A 26,940-nucleotide genomic window follows, 5' to 3' on the forward strand; every position below is an offset into this window, starting at 1 on the left:
TTAAAACAGATCATCTTCATCTGACTCTTCGAGGTACTTTATAGGTTTCTTCGCCCGACTGGATTTTGCCCGAGGAGCAACTGCTGCATCAAAATCTAGATTGAAGTCGTCACTCTCCCCCTTGGATTTCTACAAGAGAAAAGCCCAGGTAATTTGCACAATGTAAACCTGACAGCATCATTCCAATGTAAAAAATGTATCAACAGACTACAATTCAAGTTTTCTACCTTCTACCAAGTAGTAAGGCCAGCTCTCCCATTGACTAAATAAGTGGCATACTTAACTTTGTTACAACTAAATTATATACGGTAAAACCTAATAGATTGTGAGATTTAAATTTATTTTCTTAAAAATATGCCAAGTTACTAAGAGCAAAGGCTTAGTTATGTGTCTCAGAACATCTATATATAGCAAAAGGACTAACTAGGATAAATACTCACTTTGCTTGTGGCTGCTTTAGAAATAATCTTCTCAAAATTAGAGTCAGAATCATCAGAAGTGGATGGCTTTCTTTTACGTCGATTTTTGGTTTTGGCAGGATCAGGCTTCTGAGAGACACCAGAATTTAAGGCTGGATTCCTTTTGGTTCCTTTTGGGGCAGCCTTTTTGGCACCCGTGGTGGAAGTAGAAGACTGACCTACAAGTCAACACAGGTAATTTATCATTGGCACTCTTAGATGAATTTTTCATTGTGAACTTTCTTTAGCAACCTGATAACTGTGTACATTTAACATAGGAGAAGACAATGTAAGAGCTGAAAAAACATTAGAGCAACAGTCCCCAACCTTTCTGGCACCAGGGACCAGTTTCATAGAAGACAGTTTTTCCATGGATGGGGGTGGGAGAGTGTGGTGGAGCCTAACAGGCCTCGGCCGGATCCTGGTCTGCAGCATTAGAGAATCAAAGTTTTTTTTTTTTTTTTTTTTAGAGACAGGGCCTTGCTCTGTCGCCCAGGCTGGAGTGCAGTTGCACAATCATAGCTCACTGTAGCCTTAAACTCCTGGGCTCAAGCCATCCTGCCTCAGCCTCCCAAAGTGCTGAGATTACAAGCATTGGCCACTGTGCCTGGCCTCAAAGTATTCTTTTTTTTTTTTTTTTTTTTTTTTTTGAGACAGAGTCTCACTTTGTTGCCCAGGCTAGAGTGAGTGCCGTGGCGTCAGCCTAGCTCACAGCAACCTCAAACTCCTGAGCTCAAGGGATCCTCCTGTCTCAGCCTCCCGAGTAGTTGGGACTACAGGCATGCACCACCATGCCCGGCTAATTTTTTTGATATATATTTTTAGCTGTCCATATGATTTCTTTCTATTTTTTTTAGTAGAGATGGGGTCTCGCTCTTGCTCAGGCTGGTCTCGAACTCCTGAGCTCAAACGATCCACCCACCTCGGCCTCCCAGAGTGCTAGGATTACAGGCGTGAGCCACCGCGCCCGGCCTCAAAGTATTCTTAAGCATTCAATTTTTAAAATTTGTTTTACATCAAATATTTGCAACTGCTTATAAATCCTAACTGTGTCATAGAAATGAGCTAGTTAATGCCTGGCATTCGGAGAAACACAGGATTTTACTTTGATTACCAACTTTGATTATAAAGAACTAAAAGAAATTGCTTCCGTTTGGAAAAGGAATAATAAGTTTTGGGAATAAAAAAATTAAAACTGACTTGTAGAAACCAGTTAGTTAATTGCAATATTAAACTGTCTCAAAGATTTAGGCTTACTTTTTGCTGCCGTCTTCTTCACTGCCACATTCTTTTTAGAAACTGGGTTTATAATTTCAGTTTCAGCTGAGAAATCAGAAGCAAGAGGGCTTGAAGAAAGTGGTATACTGTCTTTATCATTAGTCTCAAGGTCCTTTTCTTCAAATGGAAAGGAAAACAGCACATATAAGCAACACATGAAAATCCACTTATTGCTTTGTCCCTGGTATGAATTCTTATTTAAAAATTAAGCCTGTGACTTTTCTGGAATATTTAAAACATACTCTTATACCTTTGTTCTAATTTCTGAATTCTTTATCAGCAAGAACAGTTTTAATTTCTTTTTTATCTCTAGCACCTAGCACAGTACCTGGCAAGCACTGTGATTAGTTTTAATATATTGAATGTAGAACCTATTTATGTACAAAACTGAATCTAATGAACAATATCAACATAATCCTAAAAAAAAACATTTATTTTCAAAGGAAGTGCTTGTATCACGTAGCCAGGATTAGAACTCAACTGGATCTGAGTGTCCCAGTAGAGTGGACGTCTCACTACTTTTACTTAAATACATACCTGACTTAGCACTGTTCTGTGGCTTCAGTTCTTTGCTAGTATGTCTAGAATAAAAAAAATAACATACTGACAACCAATTCTAAATGTGTCAAACAACAAAGAATATATCATCTACTATTAAAAACAATCAGGAAATAATCCATATTATATAAGATACTTACTTTGGGGAAGTTTTGGTTTTAGGTGGACTAGCATCTGACAAGACAAAATCTTCATCTTGAGTTTTTTCATCAAAATCTGAGAAATCTTCATCTGAATCCAAATCCATTGTGAATTTGGTTTTTGCTATTAAAAATATACACATACAAAGAATCAGAGAGGGTAACAGGAGAGAATTTTTTTTTTTTTTTGAGACAGGGTCTTGCTCTGTTGCCTGGGCTAGAGGTTCAGTGGTGTCATCACAGCTCATTGCTACCTCCCTGGGTTCAAGTGATCCTCCTGCCTCAGCCTCCCAAGTAGCTGGGGTTATAGGCACGTGCCACCACACCAAGCTGATTTTTCTATTTTTTTTTTTTCTTTTTTTGAGACAGTCTTGCTCTGTTGCCCTGGCTAGAGTGCAGTGGCGTCATCATAGCTCACTCCAACGTCAAGCTCCTGGGCTCAACTGATCCTCTGCCTCAGCCACGACCAGCTAAGTTTTTTATTTTATGTAGATACGGGGGTTTCATTCTTGTTCAGGCTGGTCTGGAACTCCTGACCTCAAGCGATCCTCCCGCCTTGGCCTCGCAAAGTGCCAGGATAACAGGCGTGAGCCACTATATCCATCCAGGAGAAACATTTAATTCATAGATTGATATAACATTTCATGAGTATTTTAGCTTCAGTTTAATCTCCTAAAAGATGCTTCTGTTTTTCAAAAATTTAATGTAATTTACTGCTCTAAGATATAGTAATTTCTGGGATTAAATACTCTGAAGTATATTTAAATCTTACAACATATCTAAAATATTCTTTAGTTTTCCTTACTTGTTTTCCGTGGCTCTGTTTTTCGTGGAGGGACATCAAAATTACTTTCGTTACTGCTCATATCTGATTCTGAATCAGACCAGGGATTTCTCTTCCTTCCTTTTTTGACTGGTTTAAATGGCAATGTAGTTTGTTTCTTTGTCTTGGTTCCTAGAGGGGAAATAGAAATTAACCACCTTTAGATATTCTTAGACTCACTTTTCTCCATCTACCATCCATCTATCCTTCAAATGTTTATTGAGCACTGTGATAGTACTGGGAATACAATGGTGAACACAGTCCCTGTTTTTGTTGTACATATAGCTTGGTCATTTAATTTCATAAACAAATACAATGTGTTTATGTAGGGTATATGGTATATATGTATAAATGTCAGGCTTCTTCAAGAAAGAGATACTTGAGAACTGAGATCTGAAGGTTAAATAGAACTTAAGTAGTTGAAGGGAGGTAGGTGACGAAATATTCCAACTCAGGACATACAAAGGTCCTGTGAGGAAACCCATGCACTCAGGAAACGGAAAGCCCACTATGGCTAGAAAGCAGAAGGGGCAGAGGATAGTCAGTGGCTAGTCCCGCTAAAGATTTTATTTTAAACAAGGAACTTATATGACCAGATTTGCATTTTTAAAATTTCTCTCAGGTTGCAGGGTGGAGATTGGAAAGGGGCAAGAATAGATGCAAGGAGGTCAATGGGAAGTTATTGCTGAAGTTAAGGCAAGGAAGACAGTTCAAAGGGAAAAGAATGGCTAGGACCAAACCTCAAGGGGAGTTTAAACAGAGTAGGAAATTTGAAGTCACTCTAATTCTTTTCCCCAAATGTCTCTCATACCCATCCTTTGCTTTTTATTTCCCTCATCTCGGCCCACAAAGATGACAAGGGCAGTCTCCTCTCCTTATTGGTCAGATATAGTCCTTTCTTCATATTCTTGTTAAGTACACCTATTTCATATTTCCTAACTGAACCTAGTCTTATCCATCTTCCCCCAACAACCTGGTGTTTATCGATTTCTTACTATTTCCCAATATAAAACCTTCTACTCGGTTAGTGGGGCATTCTCTTTGTCCCATACACATTATATGCTCATTTTTCTTCATCCAATCTATAATACCTAAATCTTAACCAATCTATAAGACTCTAACCCAACTTTTTTTTTTTTTTTTTTTTTGAGACAGAGTCTCACTCTGTTGCCCAGGCTAGAGTGAGTGCCGTGGCGTCAGCCTAGCTCACAGCAACCTCAAACTCCTGAGCTCAAGCGATCCTCCTGTCTCAGCCTCCCAAGTAGCTGGGACTACAGGCATGCACCACCATGCCTGGCTAATTTTTTCTATATATATTTTTAGCTGTCCATATAATTTCTTTCTATTTTTAGTAGAGATGGGGTCTCGCTCTTGCTCAGGCTGGTCTCGAACTCCTGAGCTCAAACGATCCGCCCACCTCGGCCTCCCAGAGTGCTAGGATTACAGGCGTGAGCCACCGCGCCTGGCCTAACCCAACTTTTATCTCTTTCATAAAGCTTTTATAATCTACACGGGCCCACAATGATCTTCCTCAACCTTTCTCTAAATCCCTATAGTGACTAGTATACAGTGCTTAACTTTCTTTCTTGAGGGTAAATGTAAATGCCATGCTCTCCAACTTCTCGTGTCCTCACAATATTTGATATGATGGTGGGAACATGAATTGCTCAAAATACTTAAAATGATTGTTGGTTATATATGCTAAAGAATTGCTAGCTTGGTTTAAAATTAAATGTGTGCTGCATTGAAGGCAAATATATAATGTTGCAGAGCATGGCACACATATTACTTTTTAAAAAAATACTAAGATGTTTCCTCATAAATGAACTGATATATATATATGTGTGCCTACAGGATTGAGCACACGTCATCTATCAAAAGTAGATACTCAGGACGGATATATAGACCAATAAATGGAATAGAATTGAGGGTCCATAAATAAACCTTAACATTTACAGTCAAATGATTTTTAACACAGGGGAAAGAAGTCTTTTTAACATATGGTACTGGAACAACTGGATCTCCACATGTAAAAGAATTAAATTGGACACCTTCTTTACAACATATACAAACACTAATTTCAAAGTGGATCACAGACATAAATGTAAGAGCTAAAACTATAACTCTGGCTGGGCATGGTGGCTCACTCCTGTAATCCTAGTACTCTGGGAGGCCGAGGTGGGAAGATCGCTTGAAGTCAGGAGTTCGAGACCAGCCTGAGCAAGAGCGAGACCCTGTCTCTACTAAAGATAGAAAGAAATTATCTGGCCAACTAAAAATATATAGAGAAAAAATTAGCCGGGCATGGTGGCGCATGCCTGTAGTCCCAGCTACTCGGGAGGCTGAGACAGGAGGATTGCTTGAGCCCGGGAGTTGAGGTGAGCTAGGCTGATGCCACGGCACTCTAGCCCGGGCAACAGAGTGAGACTCTGTCTCAGAAAACAAAACAAAACAACTTGTGCTTTGAAAAACCATCAAGAAAGTGAAGATACCCACAGAATGGGAGAAAATATTTGCAAATTGTATCTGATAAGGGAGTGATATCTAGAATACATGAAGAACTCTTATAACTCCATAATAAAAAGACAACCCAATTAAACAATGAACAAAGGCACTGAATAGACGTTTCTCCAAAGAAAGAAGCACATGAAAAGATGCTCAACATCGTTAGCCAATACAGAAATGTAAATCAAAACCACAAGATACCACTTCACGCCCACTAGGATGCCTAGAATCAAAGAGAAAGACATAAATGTTGATAAGGATGTACAGAAATCAGAACCATTGTATACTGCAAGTGGGAATGTAAAATGGTACAGCTGCTTGGAAAACAGGCCAGCAGTTTCTCAAAAGGTTAAACAGAATAATAATATGACCCAGCAATTCTACTCCTAGGTATCTGCCCAAAAGAAATGAAAATATAAGTCCACATAAAATTTATATAGTACATAAATGTTCATAGCAGTATTATTCTAACAGTCAAAAAGGGAAAACAACCCAAATACCCATCAACTGATGAACAGATAAAATGTGGCGTATTCTTAAAATGAAATGCTATTTGGCAATAAAAAAGAATGAAATACTAATACATGTTACAACATGGATAACTCCTGAAAACATCATGCCAAGTGAAAGAAGCCAGCTACAAAAGACCACATATTATATGATTCCATTTATAGGAAATGCCCAGAATAGGTAAATCTAGATATGGTAGATTTTTTAGTGGTTGCCTAGTGGAGGAAAGGGGGTTGGTGGGAAATGGGGAGTGACTGGTAATGGGTAGGTTTTGGGTTTTTTTTTTTTTTTGAGACAAGGTCTCACGCTATGTTGCCCAGGCTGGAGTACAGTGGCCTGATCATAACCCACTGCAGTCTCGAACTCCTGGGCTCAAGAGATCCACCCACCTCAGCCTCCCAAGTAGCCAAGACTATAGGCATGTAGCACCATGCCTAGCTAGTTTTTTTAAAACATTTTTTATAGAGACGGGGTCTCATTATGTTGCCCAGGCTGGTCTTGAACTCTTGGCTTCAAATGATCCTCCTGCTTTGGCCCCCCAAAGAGCTGGGATTATAGGCGTGAACCACCATACCCAGCCTAAGGCCTAATGGGTATAGTTTTTCTTTTTGGGGTGATTAAATTGTTCTAAAACTCTATAGTAAAGCCATGGAATGGTATACTTAAAATGGGCAAATTTGGTATTTGAATATCTCAATAAATATGTTTAAAAAAGGGTAGATACTCAGTAAAGGCATAATCCAATGGTTAAAAGAATTGTTAATTCTGTTTAAGTTTACTGAGTGAGGACTACCTATATCCCAGGCATGCTGTCGAACTCTAGAGATAATACAACCGTGACTAAGATGTGGTCGCTGCCCTCCAGAAGCCTGATATACTAGAACTTCATAATATGCTAGAAAGTGAAATTTAATAAACTGGGTGTTTTCTTAGATCCCAACTAAGGAATTCAAATTACCAAATTAATTATTTCATCACAAAATGATCTTTTCTAAAATCAATCAATTCCCAAGAACAATATTATGGACATTCAAGTAAAATTCATATACAGTTCTCCTTCATGTTACTCAATTCAACTCAACAAAAATATTGTGAACCTCTATGTGGAATGTACTCGGTAACAAACATAATTTAATCTTCACTTTATGCCATTTTCCTTAAAATGTTATGATACCTGGTTCTCTTTTCTGTTTCTTCTCTAATCTTTGTTTTAGGCTTTCTAGTTCCATACCATCCTCTTGAGGGCTTCCTTCAGTATTTTCAGTCTAAAAGATAGCAAGACAAAAATGGTCAAGTTCTGCCAACTTATTATTTAGAATAATATACAGTCAAATATACAAATATATATTTATATATATATAGTCAAAGAGTGCTTTTTTCTTTGGGTTTGGTTAAGATCTCTGCATAAAAGTACAGGTATGAGTTTTTCAAGATATTTAAAAAAAAAAAAGCAGGCACATAAGAAAGGAAGGTTATGGTTAGATACAGAATAAATTCCAAACTATGGGATTAGGAATTTTATGATATAATTTGTTTTAAGTGGAAACATGCTTTAACATTTAACATTATAACATTTTCAAGAGTATTACCTTAATTTTCTTTCTATTTTTCTTTTCTGCCTCTGCTTTCATTTCTACAGTTACTTGGGGAATGACTCTTTTTCCACGTGGAGAAGGCAAAACTTCAGCCATTTGAGTTTTTTTCCCCTTTGCTTTCCCCCCTTTCCCAGGAAGTCCAACTTGTTCATCTTGTTTTTCCTTGGCTTCAACAGCCTACAAAAGGAATATAAGATAGCAAGTTTATAAGCTAACAAAGATATTATAGCATCTAAAAGACCATAAACTGATTTCAATGTTACATCTTATGATAAATTTGTGGTAAACTGTTCCATAACCCCATACAGTATCAACAATAGTGAAAATACAATTAAGGCACACTTTGAAAAGGTAGGTGTGGAGACAGAAGATTGGGTTCTTCTATTCCTGATTCTACCACTTAACTTTTCTGAGCATAACAAGGGGAAACTGAGTTAAGGATAAAAAACGTCTATATATACATATATATTTTGAAAATTCATATAAGGTTGTGGTATCAGTCATGTACACTTATCCAATCAACTATTTACAATGAGGTGGACATCTATACTGAAGTACAATAATATAAGTTTAATTTATGAAATGAGATTTTAAAAAAAAGTTAAAATAATGTTGGGACACAAGCATCATTTGGGAGATTGAAGTAACAAAGGATCTTCTTTCTTTTTTATTTTTTGGTACAGAGTCTCACTCTGTTGCCCAGGCTTGAGTGAGTGCTGTGGCATCAGCCTAGTTCACAGCAACCTCAAACTCCTGGGCTTAAGCGATCCTCCTGCCTCAGCCTCCCGAGTAGGTGGGACTACAGGCATGCACCACCATGCCCAGCTAATTTTTTCTCTATATATTTTTAGTTGGCCAGATAATTTTCTATTTTTAGTAGAGACGGGGTCTTACTCTTGCTCAGGCTGGTCTTGAACTCCTGAACTCGAGCAATCCACCCGCCTCGGCCTCCCAGAGTGCTAGGATTATAGGCGTGAGCCACCGCACCCAGCCAACAAAGGATCTTCTGAAACTGTCTGACTGGCTAGCTCTGAAAGTAAATTGGCTTTTCCTTTTAAGTTGACCTGGGGGACTGGGTTGGTCTTCTTCCACATTTAAGCTCTCTTTATCTTCTCAGCCCTAATAAGTCCTTTTCTTTATCAAAAATCAACTCCTGCCCTTTCCTCTTTGTCCATAAACTTCTGGGTAGTATGTTTCCTGTTATCATTCACTTTGTTACAACTAGTACTTAATAATCTGTTTCTTTATATGTTATTTTGGAAGGTATCCTTATGTCTCCTATATTCTATTTCTATTGATAACTGTGAAATTTCTTTACAAAGAGGTATATTGCTGGAACACACTATTTAATTAATAAAAGTTCTAACACGGGCATTACAAACTACAAACCTCCAGTTCTTCAATAAAAGCAGCCAAGTCTTCTTTCCACAAATCTGATGGAGTCTTTTTCCTTAATGTGTCCAGCTCTTGCTCCTTTATTAAATAATCAGAAAGTTGAGCTAATATGTGTGCACAAACAGCATTTTCATGCAATGCACAGTTAAATATTTATTTTTACCATTAGAACAGAGCTAAGTAATAGGCACTGTCCTATTATCAACTCACTTTTTCATTTCTTAGTTTGCACAGTTCATCTTTCTTTTCCTTGGTTAGATACCAAAGGGGCATATCAAGCAGGTAGTTGAAGGTTGGTCCAGAATCTGTTACAGAGTCACTCTTTTCAGTTTCTTTTTCATTGTCACTCTCTTCATTTTCTTCTTCATCTGGAACCTAAAGGACAAATTAAAATGTAGCTTTTAATAGGATATGTGAAACATAAATATTATACAGTACATAGTCTTTAGCAATATAGGAAAGTGCTAACTGAGAAATTACCTTTTGCTGGGCTTCTTTCCAGGCCTTCACAGGATCCGAATCATATCCCCTCTGAATCAGAACTTTAATTATTTCTTTCTTCGGCTTATTTTCTATTTAAAAAAATGTAAACAGAGATAATGGTTTTGAACTATATATATATTTATGTACATTTAGAGACAGGGTCACGCTGTGTTGCCAGAGTGGAGTGCAGTAGTACAATCATAGCTCAATGTAACCTTAAACACTTGGGCTCAAGTGATCCTCATGTTTCACTGTCCTCAGCAGCTGGGACTACAGGCCCATGCCACCATGCCTGTTTAATTTTTTCAGTTTTTTGTAGAGATGGGGGTTTCACTATGTTGCCCAGGCTGGTCTCAAACTCCTGGCCTCAAGTGATCCTCCTGCTTTGGCCTCCCAAACTGCTGAGATTACAGGCTTGAACCACTGTGCCCAGCCAGTGTTGAGCAATATTTTAGAAAAGGGATAAGGTTTTACTATATTAAGTCAAAAGATTAAAACTGGAAATTAAACTGCCTTTGTCTTGCACAAATCTGTACATCCTGGTACAGAGACAAATTTCCCTAAACCATTGACAAATGTAAATTACCACAAGGGGGCAGTCAAATCACACATGAGGTTTTGATCTAATCATAATTCTTAAAAGAACAAGCCAATCAAACCCTGGCTGGGCACGGTGGCTCATGCCTATAATCTTAGCACTCTGGGAGGCCGAGGCGGGAGGATCACTTGAGGTCAGTTGTTCGAGATCAGCCTGAGCCAGAGTGAGACTCCATCTCTAATAAAAAGAGAAAAAATTAGCCAGGTGTGGTGGTGTGTACCTATAGTCACAGCTCCTTGGGAGGCTGAGGCAGGAAGATCGCTTGAGCCCAGGAGTTTGAGGTTGTTGTGAGCTAGGCTGACACCATGGCACTCTAGACCAGGCAACAAAGCGAGACTCTGTTTCAAACCCCAAAAAACCAAAAACCTTTATTTCTGATAAGCCTCTGTCTCAATTACATACTCCCTGTTTTTTTTTTATTTCAACACTTGTTTCAACAAATTTTTATTTTTTTAGAGACAGGGTCTCACTCTGTCACCCAGGCTGGAGTGTGATGGCACAATCATAGCTCACTGCAGGCTAGAACTGTTAGGCTTAAGTGATCCTCCTGCCTCAACCACTTCAGTATAGCTAGGGTTACAGGTGTGCACCACCACACCCAGCTAATTTTTAAAATTTTTTGTAGTGACTGGGTCTTGCTATGTTGCCTAGGCTGGCCTCAAGCAATCCTCTCTCCTTGGCCTCCCTAATTGCTGGGACTACAGGTGTGAGCCATTGTCCTGGGCAAATTTTTAGTGCCACCTATTCAAAGACTGATTTCTCCTAACCATGGTCCTCCATGATGCATTCATTCCCTTTTTCTGTAGTATCTCTCTTTCAACGTCCACAGCAGTCAATTTATTACACTTTGAAGGACATAGAGTCACTAGTTATATAGAGAATAACTTTCAAAGTATCACCTTTCATCAATTAACTTGACATAGATTACAGGATAGGCCCTCTATATTTCTTCCTCAAGGAGACTGGATAGTCTCTACTATTTCCTGAATTCCAGTCAACTTTACTTTTTATTTTCCTTCAAGGCATTTCCAGTATTCCTCAGTTTAGCCTTGCCTTAAGCAATAGTATCTGTGAACTAAGGGGGCTGATATGCTAGTGCTATTTCTCTAAATATACACGAAAATGAACATGTAACATTAGGTTAAACATTTTTGTGTACCATCAGAAAATTAGCTTGTGATCACCATAACTCATGTTTGCTACTATAACTCCTTAAAGTTACCTGGCTTTCCTTGTTAGACCTAGCCAGAGTTGAGCTATTCCTTTTAAATGTCTTTATACCCTAGCATTAGTCAAAACGGTTTTCTTCCTGGTCACTTAAACCTTGACTTGGTTGCTTCTGGAATTAAAAAAGAAAGAAAGAAAGAAAAAACTCCCTAAAACAAGATTCAGTCTTGGATACACAATTTACTTGTCATATAGGCCATTTGTAACCTTCCTTCCTGCTTTTTTTTTCTGTCAGACTCATTATCTCTTCTCTTGATCAATCAGTTTATACAAGGTCTTCGAGTTCTCTATCCTCTCTTCCTGTCTAAATGTCAACTCAATCTTCATTTCTCTCAAATGCTCCATCTAGGAAACACTATCTCTTTCTATGAAACACTATTTTTTTCAAAATATAATACCTAATCAGATATTTAAAAGAAATACTGGCTAGGTGTGGTGGCTCATGCCTGTAATCCCAGCACTTTCGGAGGCTGAGGTGGAAGGTTCACTTGAGGCCAGGAGTTCAAGACAAGCATGGACAACATAGCAAGACAAGACCCTGTCTCTAAAAACAAAAACAAAAAAAGAAATGCTCATATAAGTAACCAGATGAACTAAATGGATTTTGCCCTCCCTCTCCACCATTACTTTCACCAAAAATGTTTAAAGAAAGAAAGTTTGGCATAACTACAGGCAGCTATTACTCTGAAAACATACCAATGATTATTTTGCCCTCTATTTTCTCTAAGATAAAGCGAGCCTGATTGTTCAGTTTAGCAGATTCAGCACCAAGCATTCCTAAAAGCCATTCTTTTCTTAATCCATAATATTTAAGCCTGAGTTCAAAGAAGTCTCTTAGAATATCCAACACTGTGTCATATTTCTTTAAACAGCCCACGTGGTCAAAAAGTACCTGGAAAAGGAAAGCAAAATTAGAGCCAATAGATAAATTGGCTAAACTTAAAGATAGATAGCCTAAGATACTCTTTTTAAATTGACATTAATATAAATTGAAACATAGATATCTCTCACAAAACAAGACATACCATAGAGTTGCATGTGAGACTGGTTTGGAGTTTGAAGACTTTGTGTAGTCCAACTTTCTCTGCCTCTGCCAGTTTTTCTTCAGTCATCTTCACAACAAATTTTACAGTGGTGTCTGTATGGTATTCCCTATAGTCTGTTATGAGAGGGGGTGTCTTCTCAGTGCCATTCAACATGGGTTCTAGAACCTGCTCCTTATATGTCTAAAGGAAGAAACAATTCTTTTGTAAATTTCTCAAACACAGGCTGCTCCTGAATAGTCAACAGCAATAATACAATCATAAAACCAAAAAAGGAATCCACAATTACTTACTTGGGTCCATGTTCTGATGGGAAGCTCTGAGATTTCAATGGTTGTGGAATCAAGAATAGCTACTTCACCACTAATCACATATTGATTTGGAGCCAGCTCTTCAATAGTACCCTTGAAGTTCTTGTAACTTGGAAGCTAAATTGGCATTTTCAAAAAGAGTATGTTTTCTAAATGTGGTACTAAAGACAGAAATCACAATGGCATTCAACAATAAATCTAACTATGAAATAAACTTTGTATTTGCATCCTCTTTAATCATATAGACTACTCATTGAAACTTGAAAAGTTCCTAACACACACAGAATACTTACCATTGGCAGAGGTTCTTCTCCATCCATCAAACGCCTGATGTTATTTACAACTTCACGAACATCAAAGTTAGGGATTTTGCAGGACCACCCAGTACCTATTCCTTCAGCTCCATTTATCAGGACCATGGGTATAATAGGAATGTACCATTCAGGCTCAACACGTTGGTTGTCATCATATAAAAACTTTAGTGTGTGATCATCTTTTGGTGGAAATAACAACCGAGCCAAAGGGCTAAAATGAATAATCAAAGAATGTTATTTTAAAAAAATACTTACTTTGCTGTTTAACTTTCATGGAAAGGACATGTGCTATCTCATGTCTATACACAAAAGTTACCTTGGCTTTACTTGCTGACTAATATTCATTGAGCAGTATTTACTGAGCACTTTCTATGTGTCAGGCACAGGGCCATAAAATCTCAGACCTCAAGAAGCTCACATTTCAGTATAGGGAGATTGACGAGGAACATATATTTTCTCAGGTGGTGGAGTAACTGCTAAGAAGAAAAATAAAATAGGAGAGTAACTGAAGGGGTGCTAAGGAAAGAAAAGCCCTTTCTGATAGGAAAACATTTGAGCAGAGAGAAAAAAACTGAGGGGGGAATGAGTCATGTGGATATGTAGAGAAAGAGTGTTTCAGGCAGAGGGACCAGTAATTAAAAGGCCCTGAAGAGGGTATGTGCTTGGTATGTTTGAGTATAGGCAGAGGCCAGCGTGGCTGGAGTAGAGACGGTATGAGAAGGAATCAAAAGTTACGGGGAGTGGGGACACAGGTTCTGTAAGATCTGAGTAGCTAAAAATAGGTCTTTAGATTTTACTCTGAATGAGCAGCTGGAAGACTCTGAACCAGAATGACTTATTTTTTTAAAAATTGGCTATCACAGGCTGGGCATGGTGGCTCACACCTATAATTTACCTAACACTTTGGGAGGCTGAGGCAGGAGGATCTCGCTTGAACTCAGGAGTTCGAGATCAGCCTGAGCAAGAGTGAGACCCCATCTGTATAAAAAAATTAAAAAAAAAATTAGCTGGGCACAGTGGCATGCACCTGTGTGGTCCCAGCTACTCAGGAGGCTGAGGCAGGAGTACTGCTTGAGCCCAGGAGTTCAAGATTGCAGTGAGCTGTGATGATGTCACTGCACTCTAGCCTGGGCAACAGAGTGAGACTGTCTGGAAAAGAAAAACAAAACAACCCAGAAAAGATGGTAAATTAGATGACCAGAAGTAGCTTGGTAGTTTTCCAATGCAGAGCCCATAGGATTTGCGCATGGATTGGATACAAGTGTGCAAGTGTTGAGAAAAGGAACCTTGATGACATCAAGTTTTTAAGCCTGAGCAATTAGAAGGATGGCATTCCATTTATTGAGATAGTAAAACTTAAGGATTTGGTTTTGGACTTATGTTTGAGATACTTATTAGACATTCAAATGGGAAACGTTGAACGGGCAGTCAGACATAAAAATTTAGAGTTCAGGGGAAAGGTCAGGACTGGAGATTTAAAGCTATGAAATTGGATGGATGGGACATCATTTGGGAAGTGAGTGTAGGTAGTGGAAAGAGATCTAAAGAAGGAACCTTGGGGTAGGCCAGTATTTAGAGGTTGGGAAGATGAGAAGAACCCAGCAAAGAAGCCCAATAATAAGAGAACCAACAGAATCTATTGTCACAGATGCTAAATAAAGTTTCAGGAAGGATAGAGCAATCAATAACTGTGTTGAATGCCACTGAAAGGTTGAATAAGATGAGAGCTGAAAACTGACCATTCATAATGTACTTTCCATAGACTTGTAAAGGAGTAAAATTTCAATTGTGATACTTAGGAAGAATCAAAGTCTTATTTACTCAAACCCAAATCCTATATCACGGTTTCTCTACCTTGGCACTATTGACATTTTGGCCTGGATAATTCTTTGTTGAGGGGGCTGTCCTGTGTATTAGAGGGTATTTATAGTAGTACCCCTGGTCTCTGCCCACTTAGATGCCAATATTTTCTCATTAACTAAATTTTTGTATTTTTTGTCAACTAAATCTCACATTGCTTCAAAACTTGGAGAAATAGTAATTCACTAGATATTGAAAGCATACATACCTGAGCATTGTGAAGATGTATCGAGGACTAGCAGAATCCTTGCCACCATGTAGCCTGGTACCAAACTGACCAATAGGCTGCAAGAGGTTTAGATTATTGCTACCCACAAAATTCTGAGCCAAATTGATAATGGTCATCATCAGTGACATCTGGGGGAAAAAAAGATTCATTAATCTGTGTACTGTAGGCTTTTAATAATACATATGCATTATTATGACTAAACCTTACTATAATCCTGTAAGGTCTTATGAGGTTTAGTTGTTTGGAGACTTTTCCTAGATAAATAAATAGATGGCAGAAGTAGTACCCTAAACATAAGACTTCTGGCTCCAAGTTCAGGGCTCTGGCATTCCAATAATATGTATCTGCTAAATCCTACTCAACTTTGAAGGCATAATTCCTTTCCTTACCCTCAGCAAAATGAAATATTTCCTTCTTTGTGTTACAATACTTCGTTCATTTCTGTTCTAGTATCATTTTATTCTATAATTGTGTGTGTATTGACCCTCTGGCTAAATTGTTATTATACCCTGAGGGTAGGGAACATATTTTGTTTATCTTTGTATACCAGGTAACATTGTAGGCATTCAACAAACGTTTGTTGGGTGAACATTTACTGAGTCCACACTATATTTTGATTTAAAGCAACACAGAAGACAACCCTTATATTCAAATTTCTAGAAACTTACAGGCAATCTAGTTTTTTAAAAACTGTCTTACATAATGAATGCAAAAAAGCAATTAAATCACAAAATAAAAAAGGAATACATGTTGATATAAAGTCAAACAATTCAGAAATATGTAAAAAGTGAAAGTTGCCCTTTCCAATTCCCAGAAATAACTATTGTGAACAATTTAGAGTGCATCTTCTAGACATCTTGTTTTACGTATTGTTCTGCCTTTTCTTTTCCCCATCTGACAATACACCATGGACATTCTTCAGTATTAGTGCACGGTCTTATTTAAGTAATAGCACTGATCCTATGCATACATCTGTCTTAATTCATTGTAACAATTTTCCAATCAGTGGACATTTTGGATGTCTAAATTTTGACATCACAAAGTTATAATAATAAACATCACCAAATATCTTTGAACACAGATCTTTGCAGACTTATGAATATCCTTATAGGAATATTATTTCTAGAAATCAAAGGGCAAGCACACTTTATATTTTGATAGATTTTACCAAATTGTTCTCTACTACAAATATACCAGCTTTTACTTTCACCAGACATGTTTTTAGAATAATATTGCAGGTATTTTTGATGTAATGCTTTCTGGAAACATTATGGATTGTGTGTTTACCTCACCATGATGATAAGAAGACATTTCAGCCACTGACCCAGCTAACTGGGCAACCTTCACCTCTCGTTTGTCATTCCGTTTGAAACAAGTAAACAAAACCTTTCTCTGACCTGGTTTCAAACCTTTAAAATGAAAGAAGGGCAAACATAAGTATCTTCAATTTAACCATTTCTGGGCATTGATTTCCATCTTACAATAAAAACAGACTAACAAATTGGAACTCACCGTCCACCATAGATGGGATAGATCTTTCATTATCGGAATTTGAGAACAAGATAAGTTCCTTGTTTATGAAGTCATTATATGTCAGATATGTGGTAGTTTGCCCATACAAGTAATCCTGAGGGACCAAAGACAGTATTATATGAGACCCCTTGTCTTCACAATGCTTAACACAAAAATAAAACAAAGAAACCTCTCAGAACTATCATTTCTATAAAAATTCTTAAGTCCTTCAGAAATATGTAATTATACATATACATATACATATACAAATAAAGTACTTTATATGTTTTAAAAGGTATAGCAAATTTAATTGCTGTATAACTTTAAAAAGTGCATTCCCTTTGTAATTTCTTTCAAACTCAATATATTTATTCAGTAGTCCAAATAAGAATATTTATGTAGTTATCTACTATAGTAAATTTTTTACTGAAATAACTATTAAGCAAGTTTAATTTGCTATAATGTCAGTCCTAAAAGGTCGCTCAAATAGTACATTTGTGGGATATATTTAAACTTTTTACCTCGGGAAGGCCAAGTAACTTTCGTTGTCTTCTATCCTCCATGAAATGAGTTAACCATTCTTTTCGATCGTCTATCTGTTTTTTGCTAAAGGCCTACAAATTAAAAGATAAAAAAAGATGTCACCGGTATTAACAGGTTCTATACTATCTCTTCTGTAAAAAACAAGCAAACAACAAAAACCCTGTTTTCTAAAATATCTGATTTCTTCTCTGGGATATGCTTACTGGAAACATTCTATTCTATAAAACACTCATGTAAATATTTAAATGTTTCAACTGATCAGCTAAAGTAGTGATTTCTAAAATTAAACTCTGTGTGTGTGTATGCACATATATGAAATACAACTCAAACTGACCAGGCTGATTGCAGCATCATCTTCAGGACCAGAATATTTGAACTGGATACGATGTCTTTTCATATCTGCAAAGTATTCTTTAGCTTCCTTTGATGTGCTGGTGCCCAAACCTACAAAACCAACAACACCAAGTTACCCCACATAATCTCGTACAAGGGTATATAATGAAACGAAAAGTTCTATATGGGTTTCATTACAAACCTTTGTAATACTTGACTTTCCATTTTTTATGATTTGGTGTGGAACTCTTCCATTCCTCAAATTCAGGAAGGCTATAGAATGCCATTTCTTGCTTGTTTTTTGACACCTGTGGTAAAGAAGAACACTTGGTTGTGGCTTTGTACACTGTGGGGTCGTCTGCATACCACCACACATCACTGAGTTTATATGTGTTATCCAGGTTTGAGGAGTAGGGTTTTAAAATATCCATTATGGTTATCTTATAAACAAAGGTAAAATAAATACCTTTACAATGGGAGTGATAAATTCCTCCAGAAAACGATGTCTCAGAAGAGAGGGCCAGTTGTGATGGATAAAATTAATCAGCAAGCCTTTGATATGGGAACCGTCTTGGTCCTAGAAATATTTGAAAAGCCAAAGCTCTAAAGCATTGTTTAGAAACTCAAAAGGCTGTTCAAATCCAGACTCACTTAACCTATATATGTAATATAAATATGATATAAGCACATCTGACTAGATATTCATTAGAGATAATGAATAAAGCTCCTAGTTAAGTAATTTCTTTACATGGCAAGAAAGCAATGCAATATTAAAATACACTTAATTTAGTTTAACATCCTAAAATATCTGATAACAAATCTGACCTGATCTGTCATAATCATTATCTTTCCGTAACGAAGGGTCTTCAATGAATCTTCATCTTCATAGTTTTTCTTGTACTGAAGACCCACAATCTTGATGATATTGTTTATTTCAGCATTTTCCATGATCTGAAATGGACATATACCAAAAAAAAAAAAAAAAAAGGTGTTTTTCAGATTTTAAATTTCAAAGGAACAAAGAAATATGACAGTGTATGTTGCTTGGGCTTTCTTGAGCTCTAGTATTTTGAGTTATTAATTAGCCTATACTTTAGTAAGTCAGAAAGATTTGTTAAGATATGCTACAATTTCTTAAAATAATCACAAACTGTCTAAAATTTCAAAATGCCCGATGAGGGAATGAAATATAAGCACAACGTCTCTTATTATAAACTAGATTTAGATTCTAAAGATAGTTTATAGCTACCTGTTTATGAGAAGCTTCTCGAACGTTGAGTATTTTTCCTCTAAGAGGGAAAACCCCATATTTGTCTCTCCCAACCACACCAAGGCCTGAAACAGCCAAAGTTTTGGCTGAATCTCCTTCAGTCAGGATAAGTGTACACTCAGTGGAGTTTCGGCCCCCTAAAATAAAAATACACAAATATCAGCACATTTAGTTCAACATCAAGTATACTAACTTGGATGTGCTGTTAATAGCTTTGTGATAAAACACAAATAGTTTACAATTTATAACAAGTTGGCTTAATAAAAGTAAAATGGAACCAATAATTTGATATATATTTTAGCTAAAGTTCACAGTAAATAAAAAATCTTAGTTCCTCAGATTAATGTCAATCGTGATACATACACTGCTGCTAAACATTCACTTGATTATATTATTTTAAAATTATTTTTAGGGAATAGATCACTAAAGAAACATTCTTGCTTTATACTCCAAAACAATCATCTCAACATTATTTATGGCAACAGCCTAAAATTGAAATGTTCATTAATGGAGAATTGGTTGATTTTTAACAAAATTAGTCCATTGAATAGGAAATGTCAAGGGAAAAATCTCTATGATATGCTATTAATGGATAAAACAAGTAACTGAACTGCAGCTTAAAGTCTGGGAACATTATTAAATGTGTACCTGCATCATTGGCATCATCAAGTTTGGGAATTCCCTTGATTCTGTTATGTTTTACAGCTGAACACTTCTTGTTTAACTGGACTTGGGCCTTAAACTTCACCCAGTTTAGAATGCTTTCTACAATACCACACCCAATTGCCTAAAAATGAGAAGATTCATATTAGGGAAGAAGGGTTCTGTCAGAAATCTAAAATACAAGTGAGCCTCCATAACAATAAAACTATTTCAAAGACATAAAAAAGAGGTAGAACAAGAATTTCTGGATAGTGGGTGGCACATCTTCCTGTGTCAAGTTATCATCACTGAGGGAGCTAGTTCCTTTTGGTTCATTTGTTCAATAAATGTTTACTATGGGCTGGGCGTGGTGGCTCACACCTGTAATCCTAGCACTCTGGGAGGCCAAGGTGGGCGGATGGTTTGAGCTCAGGAGTTTGAGACCAGCCTGAGCAAGAGCGAGACCCAGTCTCTACTAAAAAAAAAAAAAAAAAAATAGAAAGAAATTAGCTGGACAATTAAAAATACATATAGAAAAAATGAGCCAGGCATGGTGGCGCACGGTGCATGGCTGTAGTGCCAGCTACTTGGGAGGCTGAGACAGAAGGATTGCTTGAGCCCAAGAGTTTGAGGTTGCCGTGAGCTAGCCTGATGCCATGACCCTCTAGCCCGGGCAACAGAGTGAGACTCTGTCTCAAAAAGCATTGCAAAGAAAGGACTAAACCAGCATGAAAGTAAGGAACCTATTATAGTAATCTGAGAAAGAAATAATGATAGGAGGCTATGGAGGTATCCAAGAGATGATTCTTATTAATTGGACTAGAGAGGAGGGGAAATAAAGAGAAGGTTCCCAGCTTTCTTGTTTATGGAAACCATTGGTTGGCTGGGGCTTTTTACTAGGACAGTAAATTGTTGAGGGGTGGCGAGTTCCTTGCATGGAGGTCAGTGAGTATGGAGATAACTAATTGTTTTGGATATGTGGGTGGCTCACGCCTATAATCCTGGCTCACCCCTGTAATCCTAGCACTCTGGGAGGCCGAGGCAGGTGGATCGTTTGAGCTCAGGAGTTCGAGACCAGCCTGAGTAAGAGTGAGACTCCCGTCTCTACTAAAAATAGAAAGAAATTAGCTGGACAACTAAAAATATATAGAAAAAATTAACCGGGCATGGTGGTGCATGCCTATAGTCCCAGCTACTCGGGAGGCTGAGGCAGAGAATTGCTTGAGCCCAGGAGTTAGAGGTTGCTGTGAAATAGGCTGACACCACAGCACTCTAGCCCAGGCAACAGAGTGAGAATCTGTCTCAAAAAAAAAAAAACAAAAAAAAACCAAACAAAAAAAAACAATCTTAGGCATTTAAGTGAGGGTATATGTTAAGCAGTTAGATGAATTCAAGAGTGAGCTAAGCTGAATCATAATATGTAATTGGAAAATATTGGCATATAGATGGTAATTAAGCCCTTGGTAAAACCAGTGAAGGAAAAGCTGTTTTTTACCTCTTTTTCAGATTGGGAAGACTTGGATAAGTGTACTGTGGGAGGAATCTTTGTTTCTGCAGAGCAAGAAGGTCAATGGAAAATAAAGTCAGGGGCTTCTATTTTTATTTCTAAGTACTCACAGCTTTGATAAATTTTTCACTTAATTGGCATGTTGATCCAAAGCTCTTGGCTTGTAAAGTCATGTTTTCTTTTGTCTGAGAGTCGAAGGTTGGGTTTTCAATTAAGGCATTCACAAAAATCCACATGTGATTTTTCACCTGCAATAAGAGTTGGTATTAAGTCACTAAAAACGTACTCATGTTTTATTTATAGGCTTTCTCTTCTTCCTTGACTTTAGAAATAGAAAACTGTGCTAAAATACCATACCTGATGTGCTTTTACTGCAACACCACCCTTGTTCTTCTTCTTCACAACATCAACAAGTTTAGCCACAATCTGATCTGCTACATAATCAACATGTCTGCCACCCTAATGAGGAAAAATACCAAACTATAAAACTCAGTATCTTCAAATTATAATAATAATCAAACATTAAAAAAATCTAATTTATCTTCCTTTATACCAAGGTAGTCCACTATTCAAATCCATTTTATATATTAAAAAACACTAAGAACAAGTATATGTAAATATAAATCACGATTAATAATTCAAGAATAAAATTACCTTGGAAGTAGCAATGCTGTTGACAAAGCTAATTTGCTGAAAGCCTTTTTCGCTCATTGTTAAACACACTTCCCACCTGTGGTTTACTTGTTCATGTATTACTTTTAATGGGTTGCCAGTTTCATCAACCTTATCTTTCAAATACATATCCACATAACTACGAAATCCTTTTACCTGTAAAGGAATTAAAGGTAATGGTATTTAAAAAAAAAGTTATAAAAAGTAGATTTAATAATAGACTATGAGTACTTTTCAAAATAAATGCAATGATATTCACTAATGGGCACATAAGAAATAGTCATTAAAGAAGTACACAAAGTATTTATTTTAAGTGATTCTTGGCCCGGTGAGGTGGCTCACGCCTATAATCCCAGTTAATTGGGAGACTGAGGCAGGAGGATCACTTGAGCCTTGGAGTTTGAGGTTGCTGTGAGCTACACTGATGCCACAGCACTCTAGCCTGGGCAACAGAGTGAGACTCTGTCTCAAAAAAAAAAAAAAAAAAAGAAATTCTTTCAGTAAGTTTAAAATGAACTGATTAGGCCGGGCACGTTAGCTCACGCCTGTAATCCTAGCACTCTGGGAGGCCGAGGCGGGAGGATCACTCGAGGTCAGGAGTTCGTGACCAGCCTGAGCAAGAGCAAGACCCCATCTCTACTAAAAATATAAAGAAATTATCTGACCAACTAAAAATATATATAAAAAAAAATTAGCCGGGCATGGTGGCACATGCCTGTAGTCCCAGCTACTCGGGAGGCTGAGGCAGTAGGATTGCTTAAGCCCAGGAGTTTGAGATTGCTGTGAGCTAGGCTGACGCCACAGCACTCACTCCAGCCCGGGCAACAAAGTGAGACTCTGTCTCACAAAAAAAATAAAATAAAATAAAATAAAAAAATAAATAAAATGAACTGATTAAAAAAAATGGTATACCATTCTCTTTTTAGGAACATATCTGAGAAATGATAAGAAACACACATGAGAGGGAAAAAATCAATTTTGCACTTGACAGTGATCACAAAGTCCCCTATTATCGTTAATATCCAAGAAAATACTCACTGGCAGCTTATTTCCATTAAGAAAGACTTTGACATCTTTGGTAGATCCAGCAATATCATATGCTCGTCTAACCATCAGTGCAACAATATCTTTGTCCAGGCTTTGCATTTTAAACTTAGACAAATCAGGCTGGAAGGTGATACATGTATAATCTTCTCCATTAAAGGGCTTGAGTTCCATCTCACCAGCTTTCCCCATGTTATCCCTCCATGTCTGTGGAAGTAAAGAATAGGAAGGATGAAAAACTCAAATCATCTCACAAACTAGAACAGAATACCACAAATTTATCAGTTCTAATAACCTAATATATACTCACAAATAATTTTCCACAATTCAATAGCTCATAAATTATGTTGCATTAAACCAACCATTAATGCCATTATAAATAGCTATACTACAATTTATCATCAAGGCACAAGATACCTATTTACTTGCCTGTTTGAACATTTTCTTGTATTCTCTACTGGCTGTTTCCACAGTAAATTTGGTACTGAATATGTTACACAATTTGGCTCCATAGCCATTTCGACCACCTGGGTGAATAAATATGAAACATTATTTTATTGTTACTATCTCATTGACAGCTTTATTTCTTAATCACTGGCAAAGCTATTCAATTATAGAGATTTATTTCCATATTTTTAACCCTCATGCCACAGTCATTTAAAAGATATATTTTTTCAGCAACAAATATGTTCTTTAGTTTCCTTCAAGACTGTACCTGTTACTTTCTTTTCATCATCATCATAGTTACTAGAAGTTAGGAGCTGTCCAAATATGAGAGCTGGGACATACATCTTCTCAACTTTGTGTTCAACAACAGGAATACCTTTTCCATTATTCCAGATACTAATTAAATTGTTTTCCCTAAGAAAAGATTGAATATTTTATTGTGCAGCAAATGTTAAACTAATGCTTAACATTTAAAAAATATTTAAATACTATTATTTCTTTTTTTTTTTTTTTTTTTTGAGACAGAGTCTCACTTTGTTGCCCAGGCTAGAGTGAGTGCCGTGGCGTCAGCCTAGCTCACAGCAACCTCAAACTCCTGGGCTCAAGCGATCCTCCTGCCTCAGCCTCCCGAGTAGCTGGGACTACAGGCATGCGCCACTATGCCCGGCTAATTTTTCTATATATATATATTTTTAGTTGTCCATATAATTTCTTTCTATTTTTAGTAGAGACGGGGTCTCGCTCTTGCTCAGGCTGGTCTCGAACTCCTGACCTTGAGCGATCCACCCGCCTCGGCCTCCCAGAGTGCTAGGATTACAGGCGTGAGCCACCGCGCCCGGCCTATTATTTCTAAAATATGTAAATTCACAAGCCTCAATTTCTTTATGACTCTTTTCATATATACCCTATAAAAGTCAGCATGAACAACCTTTCCTACCATGCTTAGTTCCTGACACCCCTGAAATAGGAGCCAAGGGGAAAAAAATAAACCTTTTCCAACGACTGGGTAGACACTGATAATGTTGAAAAAATATGAAATTTAAAAATAAAAATGTTAGGATAAACAAAGGAAAATGATTTATGCCCAATGGAAAGGACAACATTTGGAGACATTATTATACCACTTTTAATAGGATCATCTGTACATCTCTAGTTCCCTTCGTTTTCCCACCTGGCAAAGCATATTGCAAAACATTATCAATGGGAAATTGATAGGGAAAAAGGGAAAAGGGAAAAACGTCATCAATCATAAACTGCCCTGTTCACCAATAAAATGCCAAAAACTTGTTTGGATTTGTCTCTTAATTATTTTAGGTTAATTCTCAGATGATAACATATTTTAGTTGTAACTGGACATATACTATGGTTCTTATTCTAAATAGTACTTAAAATTATCTATAAAAAAGACTAATTAAAACTAGCAACAGTATTGGAAAGACTATGATTATCGAGTCCTTAGAAGCATTGGAGTATAATTTACGTCATAACTGACCAGGCTAATAAAAAGGTGAAACAAGCACACTGACTACCCAACAAAGGGATACCCAGTATTTATAACCAGAAATGTTTGATCAAATTATTCTCTACCACCACCTACTGGTTTACTGTACAAATAGCATCATGAGAAAAAGTTAAGAAAATGACAACCAGAATACTTAAAGCAATTATTGGAGATGCTTGCTGAAGTATTTATAAAGTGTCATAATATCTGTAATTTATTTTAAAATGATTCAGAAAAAATATAGATGGAGAAAATATAGAAAATATTGATTAACTGTTGGATCTAGGTGGTTGGGTATCCATAAGTTGTTCATTTTAGCATTCTGCCTTTCTGTACTTTTGCAAACCTTTATTTTAAAAAAAAGCCGACTTCACCAGTAATTAAAGTAAATGCAACTAACAATAACAATGAGCTATAACAAACATAAAATTAAGCAGAAGACGTACGGGTCAATTGTGACTCTAATACAAGACATTTTGGGGTCCCTTTGTTTGTTGTCCGCAGCATTAACTGAAATAAAACAAAATACACATTTGTAAGAAATTAAAGTGTTTTAAAAAATATATTTTTTAACTCTAAGAAAAAAAAATCCCAAACAGCGCAGGAGTAGCATTAACAAGGTGTTAATCTAAAAATTTTTGTTCATATTACTGTTTCCTAGGAAAAAACTCAACTTGCTGTGCTTCAATAGACTGTCTCACCTTTGTTGACTAACTGAGGGTTTGGTAGGAATGATACTTCTTATGAAGGATTTGACTAGTAGATTGTTACATGAAAGAATTTACTCACCTAGAATCTCATCAAAGATTTTGTACAAACCAGGAACAAAAGTGACTTCCCTATAGTTAATGCCAACATCTTCATCATAAACCCACATTTGCTAGAAATAAGACAAAGAAATTCAGTTATTTTTACTCCATGTTTATTCTGTTTTGTCATCACGATTAGTTAAGTCTTCTAGATTAAATACTACAATATATACAGTATACATATATGATAGTTTAGGGCAGTTCTAGTGACACTCAGTACATGAGGTACAGAAAATTACCCTGGAAAAGTATACATTTCAACTACTAAGTAACTGCATTTAATTAGCTTGGTTTTACCTGGGTCACTAATTCCACAGAGCCAATGTAGGTGTCTGGGCGGAGCAAAATATGTTCCAATTGCGTTTTCTTTTGATAGATCCTTTCAATAGAGAGTCTTTTCTTAGCATCTTCATTTTTCTTTATTTTGTCGATTTTCATATTTTCATTTACAGGCTAGCAATTTTTTTAAAATAGGAGAAAAGAGATTTTTAATCATAGGTTTATCAGAAACAATGAGCAAAATGTCTGCCATGAAACACAAGTCTATCAAAAATTGCAATCTCTTATAGGCAGTGGTGGAATTTACATAGTTTTGTACAAACACGGACAATTTCGATTCACTGCAGACAGGTTCCCAGGTGTCAGTTTAAATACACATATGTTATCTCACCAAGTGTATCTGTCGTGGAAACCTTTTTCTTGAACAGTGTTTTAGGTGTCATGGGTAAAACACGCCCACTTATTTCATCTACCGCTCAGATATTTGTGCCTACGATGTCCCAAGCACATATAGATTCTAGTACATCAGCAGCAGTTTGGGAAGCTATCAATTCCATCCCTTGGCCACTTTAAAGTTTTGAACACAGGAAGGGCAGTGTTTGAAACCGGCCAGCACCTCAATGGGAACACTGTGGCATGCTCAGCACCTTCCATGATCGGCGACATTCAATCCCATTTTCAACCAGAGGGCAGGAGAGGAAAACATTCTGTAAGTGCTACTTAAAGTCACTCACGTCCCGCTGTAATACAGATCGACCCAACGACGAACTGAATCCTGCCCCTAGAAACCGTAAAACAACACACAACACCCTAGAAGCCAATTTAGGTGAAAATACTTCACTACTAGCACCTTAAAAGGCTTCACCTTCTTCACAATCACCCAGGACCCAGGAGATGGGGGTCGATAGGGAATATGGGCTCCTGACCCGTGGCGGGCCGGACCACGGCCCAGGAGATTCACCCCTCACAGGCGGCCAGAGAGATGCCGGGCCTCGCCGAGGCTCCACCACTCGGCCCCTTCCTCGAGCTGTACCTGCAGTGGTGACACCTCCAT

The 26,940-nt window shown here is 37.2% G+C and overlaps 1 protein-coding gene across 1 annotated transcript; it reads right to left on the reverse strand.

Annotated features, from left to right (window-relative positions):
* On the reverse strand, positions 1–26,940 carry TOP2A (DNA topoisomerase II alpha). Its single transcript, XM_069481351.1, has 35 exons — positions 26,920–26,940; positions 25,905–26,060; positions 25,588–25,678; positions 25,245–25,308; positions 23,566–23,711; positions 23,280–23,377; positions 22,845–23,057; positions 21,789–21,962; positions 21,492–21,593; positions 21,245–21,382; positions 19,634–19,772; positions 18,965–19,122; positions 18,541–18,666; positions 18,182–18,292; positions 17,918–18,023; positions 17,717–17,826; positions 17,361–17,453; positions 16,840–16,954; positions 16,615–16,736; positions 15,307–15,455; positions 13,218–13,449; positions 12,907–13,041; positions 12,596–12,796; positions 12,267–12,462; positions 9,743–9,834; positions 9,473–9,637; positions 9,257–9,340; positions 7,862–8,044; positions 7,447–7,537; positions 3,240–3,389; positions 2,435–2,558; positions 2,274–2,317; positions 1,716–1,853; positions 441–637; positions 1–129 (listed from the first exon to the last, which is right to left on the reverse strand). The coding sequence occupies exons 1-35, from the start codon at positions 26,938–26,940 to the stop codon at positions 1–3; spliced, it is 4,593 nt and encodes a 1,530-aa protein (XP_069337452.1).

The sequence above is a fragment of the Eulemur rufifrons genome, chromosome 9, assembly GCF_041146395.1.
Source record: "Eulemur rufifrons isolate Redbay chromosome 9, OSU_ERuf_1, whole genome shotgun sequence".
Lineage (NCBI taxonomy): Eukaryota > Metazoa > Chordata > Mammalia > Primates > Lemuridae > Eulemur > Eulemur rufifrons.